The sequence below is a fragment of the Pezoporus occidentalis genome, unplaced genomic scaffold, assembly GCF_034315485.1.
Source record: "Pezoporus occidentalis ecotype Australia unplaced genomic scaffold, CSIRO_AGI_Poc_V1 ctg44, whole genome shotgun sequence".
NCBI classification, from domain to species: domain Eukaryota; kingdom Metazoa; phylum Chordata; class Aves; order Psittaciformes; family Psittacidae; genus Pezoporus; species Pezoporus occidentalis.
This window is the reverse complement of record NW_026915769.1, coordinates 806,329-819,515: the sequence shown is the minus strand read 5'-3', so window position 1 is coordinate 819,515 and position 13,187 is coordinate 806,329. Positions and strand designations below refer to the sequence as shown.

The following is a 13,187-nucleotide window of genomic DNA, read 5'->3' as shown; positions in this document are numbered from 1 at the left end:
AGAGTCTTCACTGGTAGCAAGAAAATGGGCACGGAAGCTGCTAGAGGAAGCTTAGCAGGGAGTCAAGTGGAGTTCATACAGCATTGTATGCCAATTGAATTGAATGCCAATGCATTCAGGGAAAGTAGGAGCCATTGAGAAGAGACAGGATGTCTGCATATTTCTATGACATACACTTGTTTTTTCAGATGGGAAAGCAGATCTTAGGTGGCTTCATATGAGGGAAAAGCCAACATTTCAAGGGAGAATCCCAGTTTCTAGGGATATTGCAGGTCCTACTCTTCCTGTGATATAACTTAGCTGAATTTAATGGTGTCAGAACTGGGGAGGAATCTGGACTTTATGAGCTTAAACGTGGGATTTCCTGTTTTCTTTTCTCAAGCATATCTGTAGCAAGAAAGAAAATGTTCCTTTATTTAATGAATGGGAAAGGTAATGGGGAAACAGGATATAGGATTGCAGCAGGATATATACAGGGTTATGTACCTATAATAAATTATAAAAGTGTAATAAAATCCTTTTTATTTCTATGGAAAGCCCTGATGGCAAAGAAACTCCAGGAAGAGGAGTTGTGCAGAAGCATCAGATGTATCAGCATGGGAGATTTTTAGTGGTGGTTTGTTGTTTTTTTTTTCCCACGAGGCATCTGTGGGTCTGTATGGATTAGCAGTACTTCAGTAGATGTGTGATATTATCTCTGGCAGATCTGAGAGACTGTTGTATTAGACCAGTAACATGTAATCTGCACAACTGGTTAGATCATCTGGTTGTAATTCCATGAGATCTGTGCCAGGTTACAATAGCTTAGAACCTGTTCCATTATTATTTCCTCTGTTAAATTTTTTTTATAGTCAGGAAATATTTGTACCTGGCAAAACTACTTGAGATAATGAATACTCTCTCTGAGATCTGAAGTCAGACACAAGAGGTGAGGTGCCGGTCATAATCTACAATATGTGAAGCAGGTGGCTAGCTTCAAGCAGATGAACATCCCTGTGAGATCCCATGCTTTCTTGGAATGGATGCTGGGTATTCAGCACTGAGCTGGATGAACCTTTAGGTCTTTAGTGAATATGCTTCATTTGCCTGTGCTTAATTTTTTACAAACAACACTGAAGGGTGCACAAGGGCTTTAAATTACATCCCAGAACAGTCTTACGTGAAGCCCAAGTTTCTGTCCTTGCTGAAGCACTTTGCAAGATTGGCTTAAGAATTTAAAAAGAAATAAAATACATTTTTTTTTGCCCTTTGGCTTCTGAGTCTTCTGAGGTCATTGTTTTCACTTTTCTACAATAACCTGGGGAGGGGGCTAGAGACTTCTGCTTTTTTTTGCAATCATTTGACTCCAGAAATGGTATTTGTAGAAAAATTAAGTATCTGGAGTTTTCCACAGGAAGAACAATGAAGCCTACATCCATCCATGCAGGATCTTCTTCATAAGAACTGGAGATCAGAATTACAGGAAGCAGTGCTTGGAGTTAGGTCAGACATGTTAGATACCATAGAGGATTAGGAAGAAATGCTGAAATTGATGTCACACAACTGAGCTTGGCTTGAGAAGGAAAAAGCAGATAAAGCCTGTTTACTTGGTTATCTCTAGTGTAAAGATGTTATGAGTCTGTATAGATACCACAGCCCATGGAAAGTGTGGCTCTTGTTGGCCTGTAGCACCAGAAGCACAGATATGAGGAGGAGAAACAGACAGTCTTTGTGAAAGAACTCTCAGGTGGAGCTGAAATATAGTGCTGTGGCATTTATGGAGCTTCTCATCTTCACCATCCACTGAGAAAGTTCAGCAACCTTTAAAGTTGTATAAACTTTCTGCACCCTCAAGCGCCTGGTGTTCCCTTGCTCTCCTCTTTTCTGGTCTGTGGCAGTTTGCTTTGGTTCTGGGACTGTTTGAACAAGCGCCTTAAACGTCACCTATAAGTTGAGATTGTGAACTGGAATTTCTGAGAGTGCCCCTCTTTCCCCTGGTAAGTAAACACAGGCTGCAGAGGGCAAAACTGTGCTAGCGTGACACTGTCCAGTGCTGTCCACAGCTCTCCTGCTGGGATGAGTGAGACTATTTCAGCGGCTGGGCACCGCTTGGACTCAGTGCTGGAATCTGAGGCTCCATTTTGGGGGCTAGAAAGAAAGGTTCCTATGACTATGCGCACAGTGATATTCCGGGCATTTTACGAATAAAGGAAATAGTCTTCAGAAAATACTATTTCCTAAAGGTGGGGTGCTCAGAAGAGAACCTTTCTTGCTGTGATGTCTATGACTTACTGTCCCCTATGGAAAAGTGTCAGAGAGAATGTCTGTCATGGGGCTTAACAAGGCAAGATGTGCAATTGAGTGTCTCTGGTATCCCAGTGGTGTGATCATCTCTTGATAACTACGTCGCTGGCATGCTCTTATGGGTTCAATAAACAGGCTTTTATTTTGTTAAGAGAAAGGATAGATTCAGCAGTTTAATGCTGGTCAGTGCTTCCAGAAAAGACATATAGTTCACATGGATTATAAAACTACACTGATTGAGGAAGAATGCTGGTAAAAGTAACAGGTAAATTAATCTTGGTTAATCCACAGTCCCAGAACAGAGGAAGGTGGTTAATTATAGCAAAGAGCCTGAAACTCCTTCCAAAGTATTGATTCAAACAGCGAAAGAGAAGGCAGTATGCATACTAACAAACCTAAACAAATAAAATCCACTGTTGTTGCAGAGATCAACATGACCATGCTGAACAGCAGTGCTGACAGTGTTATAAACAGCTTCCATGGCCAAGTGGTGCAGCTGTTCTTGCCCCATTGGAAATTAAGACCAGCTGGGATTTATAGAACCCTTCATCTTCACCATCAGCTAAGAAAGTTCAGAGAGAGGTTTCAAGATGTATAAACATTCAGACTGGCGTGCACGTGTGTGGTTTAGCATAATTTTCTTCTCTAAAACAGTAGGAAGTTTGAGGACACGATGAAACTCAGAAGTGCACCTGTTTCTTCTTTTTTTCATGCTATTACACTGGTTTATATCCTTGTGGTTATACTGTGAGGCAATCACAAGGTCTGCTGCAGTTTTTCTACAAGCTTAATTTCAGCATCCAAAGTCCAATCTTTCAGTTCTTTGTATTTCCAGTTAAGAAAGGCTTCCCATAGCTGGCAGCAGAAAACAAAACAAAACAAAACACTGCCAGTATTCTAAGTGACAGTAGTTGTGTGGATGCTCTTCCATGTTTTGACTGAGATATGCATGGAAAGGTGCGTGGGTGTTGGCAGTTACTTGCTGACTTGATTTCTCTTATTTATCATACCCAGCTGGGACTTTCTAAGAGCCAAGGCCCAGAGCATACAGCATCATGACTGGATGTTGCAGTTTAACAACATAAGGTTCTCATTTGCTTTTAAATCCTTTCCTGCATCATCCAGGGATGAGGACAGAAGCGTCCTCTTCATGGGAGGAACATCTCCACTTTCCATGTGCTACTTGTTCCTGTACTGCTGAGAACTCCACCTATTCATCTTAATTACAGAGGTCATCTTAAGCTCTTTCTCCAGACTTTCTAATGTTCACATACAGAGACTTTGTAATCTTTCTAGCTGTAGTTGAGATTTTTTGAAGGAGTGGTGCTATTGAAATATACTTATTGTCCCTATTCTCATAGTATTGAAATTCCTTGGATATCTATTCCATGATTTAGGAATGTATTCTTTTTTAGGGGGATCAGAAGCATGTACACATAGAGTAATTGCCTCAAATTATGTTGGGAATTTGAAACAAAGGAAGGACTTGATTGTGACCTCATGGGCCAGTGGATAAAGAATGAATGAATATTTTTATTATGTGATGTCTGCTCCCTATGAAGTGCTGTAACACTTCTTCACTTGCTGTTATTACATATAATTAGTTCATGTAGAGGAAATTGCAAGGCATCTTCACTTGTTGTGTGTTCTTTGTTATAGGAATCAAATATTTTGAGTCCAATACAGGATGGGACCAAAAAACCCCAGATAGACAGCAACAAAAGCAATAACTACAATATTGTTAAAGAGGTTGGTATATCTGCTAAGAAACTTCACATGCTTGCTTGATAACTAGATTAACTATTTTAAAAGAATGGATTTTTGTTTAGTTTTGCGATATGACTGCTTCTTTGTTTCCTTCCACGCTTATTTGTTTGTTTGTTTATTTATAGATTTTGATTCGACTCAGCAAACTTTGTGTTCAGAATAAAAAATCTCGGAATCAACAGCAGCGATTGCTGAAAAATATGGGTGCCCACTTGGTAGTCTTGGACCTTCTGCAGATACCCTATGAAAAGGTTATTCTCATAATTCTAGTGCTAAAGAACATGAACTCGATAAAGGGCAAGGCCTCAAGTGGCCCAAGAATCAATGTGAATATTTTTTTAACTGAATTCAGGCAACTACGGTACAAACATGAGATAACGATGCCATTTTCTGCCTTAAGAATAATGGGTTTGGGCCTAGGTTTAAATATGGCTGTCTGCATAGAACGGGTTTTGTTAAGAATTTAATGTTTACTGCCTCATGTACCTGGATGCCACTGAGCTATCCTCCCAATCCTGAATCAGGCAAACCTTAGATCTGCAAGTCACTGCACAGTAAGAAGTACTGATTTAATGGAACTTCTGGCAGGGTACCTGAATTCCACGGTTGGGTGCTGATGTGAGTGCTATCATAGGTGCACAAAATGGGCAAAAAGCTTTCAAGGATCAAGTCTGAAATAATTATATTTTTATTGTGGTGGAGGCTTCTAACCTAGTGGTCCTTGTAAGCTTTTCGGAAGATAATGTGATTTTGCACTCATTTATTGGCATTGGACATACAAATGAAGGACCTTTAAAAGATAGCCTTTAAAAGACCACATCTTTCTAGATCTTGTCAAAACCATTGAGAGGAGATAAAGCTCTTCCGGGCTACATTTTCCTGAGTGTTACATACTAATGTTATGATACAGACACTGGGTTCAGCTGCATTCAGTAAAATAGTGTTTGTCCATATAGGTGGTTCATTAAATCATAGTTAGAATACTACATGAGAGGAAGATAAAATGCGATGAAACTAGATACATATTTGTGTAGGAGTGTGTATAAACATACATATTCATGTAGGTGTACACACACAAGCACACATACATCTATCTGTTTCGATATGTAGCTATATAAAAGCTAAACTTTCAAAAGCTTAAAATCAGTGCAGGCTAGAGAGGTGTTTTTTTTTTTTTTATTTATTTAATTCAAGTCACTTAGCAATTTTTTAAGCTAGGAAATGATAACCATGCATGAGGAGATCTTACTTAGAGTTGTTGCTCGTACCCGTGGCTCCCTATGGTCAAGTCAATTTAGAGTAAGGTACAGTCACTAATGGCCTCTGAAGAAAACTACACCAGTTTCTTTTGCCAAAGAGGGAAATCCTGTCCTATAAAGGCTCAGGAAAATTGGTTTGTTCCTGTCTGAATTCACCTAGCGTCGTTTTAACAAGTATGGTTAGGTATGCCCGTCTGATTTCGTTTGTCTTTTCTCTCTGCAGAGCGATGAAAAGATGAATGAAATTATGAATCTAGCCCACACTTTTCTTCAGAATTTCTGTCGAGGAAATCCTCAGAATCAAGTTCTCCTCCACAAAAATCTCAACTTGTTCTTAACTCCAGGGGTAAGTTTTTTATTTTAAGGAGAATATTATAACTAGAAGTAAATTAATTCGGACTTATTGAAAAATTACAGTGCTAAATAAGTAATTCCATTAGATTATGCCCTCTCTGCCTTCACTCCTCTGTCCTTGTTTCTTCTCTGTTACTGTTGCTCTTTATGTCATTGTTTTTAATGTTGTCATTTTAAAAGTGTAAACCATATCATCTGTGGAGTTTACTGGAGGTATCTATGAATAAGTGTCACATCATCACATCATGTGGTTTGACTCTGATCTTATTCACCCTGACTCACAGTCAAGGTAGAAGATGCTGTGATGATACTGTCATGAAGCTTGCGTGAGAGCTGAATCAGACCCATAGGGTTTTGATGATGATGCTTCCATTTGAGGCAACTAGTTTAAAATTTGATCTTTTATGAAATCATTGTCTTTATTGTAAATCTCTTTGTCTTGATCTCTTTGTGTATATATGTATGTGTGTGTTTACAGATATAGTCATATAGAATGACACCTCGCTCAATGGTAGATCTACTGAGCAAAACATGCTTTTATTAGAAAGAGTTTATTAAGGTTGTAGACTTTGGGTCTGCCTACATTAGGAAGCATTTGTTCTGTTACTTTTTATTTATGCTTTTTTTTTTTTCGTGAAGTTAGTGAAAGGCACTGAGCTGACCACAGTGGGGATTAATACCCAGACTCCGTCCTGTATAACACTGATGCTTAACTTGAGTGCCAAGTATAGAGCCTGGTTGCACTTGCATTTCTGTTCTTTTGAAGTTGATCTTCTGATCATCCCAGTTATTGTGCTTTTGTTCACATTGTGGAGCAAACTTGGTGGGGATTCCTTTCAGAGGACGCTATACAGAAAGGTGTACCCTGGGAGCAAACCTGACCCTCATAAGCTTTAGTCCAAGGGACCAAACTAGAACAGCATTGAAGCAAAATCTCTAAGAATACATAAAGTCTGGATGCTGAGTCCCCAGCAGCATCCTTTCTTGCTACAGATCTGTTTCTCTTGTACTGTGCTACCCATCGATAGAAACACAGCCTTAGGTTCCCTCTGTATTTGATGTGGAAAGAGATGTTCTTTCAGAGTGATCAGACTGCATGTGCAATGATTTACCTGCTGGAAATGCCCACCTCTGTGGACCATAGAGGGAGCTAGAGGTAGCTGATCATCTTTCTGGGTTACCTCAATGAGAAGTTTGATGATGAGTGGGATGAATGTGGTCTCAGTTGTCTTGCATACTTAAGTCCCTATAGAGTGCTCAAGCAGCGTCATGTGTGTATATGCATGTCTTCACGTTCCAAATGGGCACAAATTCTGTTAGGGCACAAAAAGGTCCACTTTAGGACCATTTTATACTCACAAAAAAGTGTGGTGAAATCCCATCATAAATGAAAGCTAGGCCCCAAGGTCACTGCTTAATTCCTGGGCTGATGCATATTGGACTTCTGCATTTTGTCTTTACCAATGTGCCTTTCTCTAGTCTAGAATCCTCTGAATCTTTCAATCTCCAAACAAATCTGCTCTTCTTATAAGGCTGTTTTGATTTTAATCTGTTCAGCTCCTGGAAGCTGAAACCATGAGGCACATCTTCATGAATAATTACCTTCTGTGTAATGAAATTAGTGAAAGAGTGGTGCAGCACTTTGTACACTGCATTGAGACCCACGGCCGTCATGTGGAGTACTTGCGTTTCCTGCAGACCATTGTGAAAGCAGATGGCAAATATGTGAAAAAATGCCAGGACATGGTAATGACAGAGGTAAGTGAAGGGTTCATATGTTAATGACTAGTGGATGTCTTTTTAACACACTAGTATTTTGAGGCTGCTTTTTCTGCTCTTGATACCAATGGGATATAATGGCATCATCGCTTTAGAATTTTAAGCGGTATCACAAATAATGAATATTTTAGCAGACATTTTTTGGAGCTTAATCTAATTTTGTAAGGCCATCTGTATAACTACTAGAAAGAAAACATGAGTGTTAGCATGGTGATACAGAGATGTCTATTTGTAGATGATGTAGCATGGAAATCTCAGAGTTACATAAACCTTCATTTTCCTGTACTGTAATTTAGGATACCATTTATGCACCAGACTTGCCATATTGTGGCATGGTTTTGCCATACAAGAGGCTCCTAGCTCTACGGATTCGTCTAAATAGTGTTACAGACCATCTTTTTAGCACATAATCATGTAAAAATTTTAGGTACTAGTTTCTGTTTTGTTTCTTTTGTTGCAGAGTATTTCTGTGAGGGTCAGTAGAGCTATTCTAGCTAGTTAAAGCTTAGCTAGATTCAGAATCTCACCCAATAAGTTCTACAGAGTGGTTTGTGGACAAATCTTTATGCCAGTGAAGTTGCTGGGAAAATACCTGATTGATTTCTTTGCAATTTGGGTTTGATACATAGTGTGCATGATAAATGAAGTCTTCAACTTGCAGACACTTGTGCGTTTAACTGTAATTCTGGTAGCAGCTCAAGGAGATTAAAAAGTGGGTAAAATTGAATATGGTGAAAAGTCCAGGTAGGATCAGAGTCCAGGGAACATTTTTCTTTACCTTTTGTTGGGTTTCTTGTTTTTTTTTCGTATTTCTTCACAAAGGAAACAGAGAGAAACTCTGGTTGTGGCAGGAACAAAACCAAACTCTGCTGGAATTTTGTTCCACAGCAACAAAGAGGAAAAACTTCTAATTAAGAAAATAAAGCTTCAGCCTACATGGGTAACCTTTAATGGAATCTACCTCAACCTTTTCAATTTGACTGAAGTGTTTGAACATTCAATATCAATTACAAGTCTTTGATTTACATAATTCAAACAGTTCTTATGCCTTTGTGCTTTTAGATTTTTACCTTCCACCACAGCTTCTTGTAGGTTTTTACTTTCTCATCAATCAAAATTTTTAGATTTTTCTCAATTTCAATACATTTTGTTACTAACCTATAATAGCACAGAGATAAATTGTCATAATACATTTCTAAGCTGTCTGCATGATGAAAATTGAAATGAACTTGGATGTGGCATTTACATCACGAGGTCTGCAGGAATTTGCTGGGGGCAGGGAGCACCCTTGTTATGATGAAAGAAGGTAAGATGGTGATCTGCTTTAAAAATATGTATGAGGTTACAGGTAATTAAGATTTGTTAGAAAAGGGTGCTAACAGGGAAATTTGAATGGCACTTAAACAGCAATCCAACATAAAGGGGACAGTGTAGCCAAATGGTTGGAACTTGGCATGGAATCAGGACAGTTTCTCAGTAGACAACTGAGATGTACTTTGTGACCTTAAACAAGAGGTGTAACTTCTTTTATGCCTCCAGATGGGACATGTAAACAATTTACCACAAGACAAGACAGAGTATGAGTATAAAATTGTCTCAACTCCTCCTGTGTTTTGTTTTTACCTACAGGAAGTATATTATAGGTTATTCCTGTTTACTGAGGGTAAGGGATAAACTGATCATATTTACATGTTTTAGAAAGTGCATGCAGATGAAGGAACACCATTGCCAAAGAGTAGTTTCATAAAATACATTGAACATTTCCAATCTGGCTTATTCACTTGTTCTCATATCCTTGGTCCCCATGTCTGCTAGTAATGATGTTTACAAACCTGAAAGGTTCCGTAGGGCACTTTTTCTCATTACAAGCATGCTTTGAGGTTCCTGGAGGAATGCTGCCTATCAGTGCAAACATTATTACAAAAGGGAAAGCAGAATTTACTTTTGAAATCGATCAATGTGGCAGCAGAGTTTTCTATTATCTATATATTCTAGAGTGATACATCGCAGAGCATCAACAGCTCTTGCTGCTTTCCCATTTTGACTAGCCTTTATTTCTGCCCTTGAATTCAGTAGCCTAGGATTTCATGTCACACACAGACTTGGATATGTCAAGTGCCTTACTCACAAAATACGTATGGCTGTTTGTGCTGCCAAGGTGTATTCTTTACCAGGAAGGGTTTATGGGATTTTATTTTCACCCACATTGAGTGTGCATTATGCTTAAAAGGGAAGTGATGGAGAGAAGACAGAACTACTTTCCCGTCCCAGCTCCACTCCAGCTCACAGAGCAGCACTGGCAGTAGGTATATTCAGTGTATGGGCGGTTCAGAACAGGGTTAGCGCACAGCTTCTCTGTGAGATCTGCTGATGGGCTGCCAGCATCCACTTCCACTCTGGATCCTCCTGAGATCAGCAAGGCACTTGTAGCAAAATCAAATATTTATCACATACACCAGTTTTCTGTTAAATGGAAGTGGTGGCATGACACTGACAATGTCACGACCCATCTGTGAAATTTGCATAGGTTGGGGAGAATCGTCCTTTGTTTCCCATGCTGAGCAAGGGCACAGAAAAGGCTGGTTAAATTCTGCGTGAGCCACAGGCTTTTTGTGTGAGGTAGCACAGAACATTTAATCTCTCTGCACCTCAAGTCCCTATCTATAAAGCAGGGATAATAACGCATCCTGGCCTCACAATAGGAGGTGAGAGTAATTAATTGCCTTCAAACAAACATTGAGATAGTAGGAATAATAAGGATGGCATACTGTCTTAGGTAAACACAGAGCTACATAGAAATTAAAATTCAAATTTGCCTTGCATTAGCTTATTCCTTGGTGAGTTATTCCAGATTTGCAGTTACGTAGATAAGAGAAGTTTGCTTTGGATATTGTTTTGACGTGCATTTGGTAAATCACACCAGAGTAACACTGGATTATTTTTGTTTTAGCTAGACAGACTTTTGCATGCGTAAAAGTACAACAAAATAAGAAATCAAGAAAATCATAGAATGATTAAGGTTGGAAAAGGCCTTCAAGATCACTGAGTCCAAAATGCCTGCAAATACAGGGTTCTTAAAAGTTTGGGATTATCTTTCTCAGCTGATAAACGGCGGTGAAGATGTGTTGATATTCTACAATGACAGAGCATCATTTCCAGTCCTACTCCAAATGATGTGTTCAGAGCGAGATCGAGCAGATGAGAGTGGACCCTTAGCATATCACATCACTCTAGTGGAATTGCTAGCTGCTTGTACGGAAGGAAAAAATGTATACACAGAGATCAAGTGCAATTCACTCCTGCCACTGGATGATATAGTGAGAGTAGTGACCCATGATGACTGCATACCTGAGGTAAGATTCATTGAATGAGGAAGCAAACTTATCATTTCTATAAACTCAGAAAATATTTTGTTGTTTCTAATATACTGACAGGTTGAAGATTTGCACAGGAGACAGGCTACGAACAGGTGGTGTTTGTTAAGGTGAATAAATGAGGAAGGATAGCCAGTATTTTCTGAAACAGAAAGCTCCTTGTCCCTCAGGCATTGATTGTCAGCTTTTTGGGGCAGACACCTTGTTTTGTTGTCCTGGGTTTGTCCAGCACTGTCCGAATCTATTGCCCTGGTAACTTCTAGTTAGGAAGACTCAGCCAAGTGGTTTATCAAGCCACCGTTTTGCCACTGCCTGAATTTGTTGGAAATGATGGGTAACACTCTGGCCATGCTGAAGTCAGCAGGAGTTTTAGGTGATTTCTCATTTTATTAAGCTCATTTGCAGTCCAGCAAATGTTTTAATTCACTGTATATTGAGGCCAAATTCTGCAGCTGCTACAGGTCATCCTCAGTGGGAATGTGATATCTGATGCTCATCAGAAGTGGGGTGTTTGCACCAAACCGGACGTAATCAACAGAAATCTTTTCACAGGCTTTGCAGGAGGCTTGCTCAGGCCCTGTGTATCAGTCAGACAGATTTCTGCAGCTATCTGGTGGAAAAATGTGGCTCATGTCAACAGAACTGAGGCCTGCAGGAGTAAAGACTCCATGAAAAAGTCCCATTGTCATCAACTGATTCTTTTCTTGAAAAGAAAAATGTTTGCTTTGCTCAGAAGTTCCTTCTAGCATTACTTTCAGCAGATGCTAATTAATAAAAGCTCAAATTAAACCTAAAAGCCTGACAAGGGTTTTCTCCTGATTGCATTAAACCCATGCAACTGTGTCCTTTCCTTTGACCGTGACATGAAATTTTCAGTCTATCTGTGTATGTTTATATTTAATTCATACATTTCAGGCACTGGATATTTATTTTCATGATGTGCACATGCAGATTTCTAATGCAGGAGAGGAGTGAGGCTGCATTTCTCTCCTAAGCCTTGTGCTGCTATTGCTGCAGTCCCAGCACTGCATAGCCTTTCTTTCCCATTTAGATCCGAGTTACACCCATCCTGAATACAAGCACTGTGTTAGGATTGTGGGAATATAGGGATTGGAGCTCTAATGCTAAAATGCTAAAGACATTTTTTATATATATTTGGCAAGCCTGTCACAAGGCATCAACCCACAGCAATCAACCAGCAAATGCAGGGGTGTCCTGCATTTTGACAGTTCCTGGCTTTGGAGCCAGGCCCTTGCAGTCTTTAATATCATTTAAATGTCAGATTTATTCTGGGTTTCTTGGGGGGGGGGAAGGTTGTTGTTGAGTAAGAATGTTTGCAAAACCACCTATTTTTCTTCATGTGTTCTCTCAGTAGGTACACTAATGTATTTGCTGCTGTGCTTCTCCTTGTATCTTTCAAACTGAACGTACACATTGTTACTGGTATTAGTGTTAGTACTTGAAGGATTACCTTTATTGCTCAGTCTTGCAGATAGGAAACATCATGTCAGTGGTTTTTACTGTTCTGTTTCATATTGTCTGTGTTTTTGCTCTTCCTGCAGGTGAAAATTGCATATGTTAATTTTGTTAACCACTGTTATGTGGACACTGAAGTGGAAATGAAAGAAATATATGCCAGTAACCATATTTGGAAATTATTTGAGAACTTCCTTGTTGATATGGCAAGGGTAAGCTTCATGAGGTGTTAAAAAATATTATGGTATAGTCATGGGTGTCAACTGAACTGGCAGTAACTTTTTTGTGTGAACTTCTTTTATGAACTATTTTTGTTACAGTCAGCAGTACAATAGGTATGGGTGTTCTATTTTTGTGTGGTTTCTTTGTTTGGTGGCGTTTCTTTTAACAAATGGTCATTTCAATGTTATTTATCATCATTTAATCCACAAATTGCTATCAGTTTTCTCTTTCTTAAAGGGCATCTTGGAACACATGCTCTTTTCTCTTCCAGAAAAATAAAATGGCTTGTATGTACAGGGTTGGGAGTCTGTGTATGTCTTCTGGGAGCATATGTTACTAGTCATTATGGTGGTGACTGAAAGTAAAAACACCATATCTGTAATCTTCTTGCTTTACAGAGGATTGGGGATCAAGAAGTTCTTCAGCTAATGTTCCTTCTTTAACTTTGGCCTGGTTTTGTCTCCTATTATACTATCAATACATTCTCACTGCTGATGAGTAAGGCAGGTGTAGAGCTGTGGTCTTTCAGAGTGCCAGTTTGTGTATAAACTATAGGCTGCAAGGTGACACAGCACAGTTGGTACTGTAGGCATTCAGCTCCTGTGGACCCTAGTGAGCTTCATGGTGTCAGTATTTCTTGAATGAAGTTTCAATCAGAAGCTGAGTTACACTT

General features: G+C 39.3%; 1 protein-coding gene across 5 annotated transcripts in view; it reads left to right on the top strand.

Moving 5' to 3' along the window:
* ITPR2 (inositol 1,4,5-trisphosphate receptor type 2) overlaps nucleotides 1–13,187 on the top strand; it is a 255,283-nt gene that overhangs the window by 108,372 nt on the left and 133,724 nt on the right. For all 5 annotated transcript variants that reach the window (XM_062634812.1, XM_062634811.1, XM_062634808.1 and 2 more), the window contains 6 exons: nucleotides 3,943–4,032; nucleotides 4,176–4,301; nucleotides 5,533–5,655; nucleotides 7,221–7,421; nucleotides 10,544–10,795; nucleotides 12,379–12,504. In XM_062634812.1, the coding sequence (XP_062490796.1) occupies nucleotides 3,943–4,032; nucleotides 4,176–4,301; nucleotides 5,533–5,655; nucleotides 7,221–7,421; nucleotides 10,544–10,795; nucleotides 12,379–12,504 (918 nt within the window). The remainder of the gene's footprint in view (nucleotides 1–3,942; nucleotides 4,033–4,175; nucleotides 4,302–5,532; nucleotides 5,656–7,220; nucleotides 7,422–10,543; nucleotides 10,796–12,378; nucleotides 12,505–13,187) is intronic.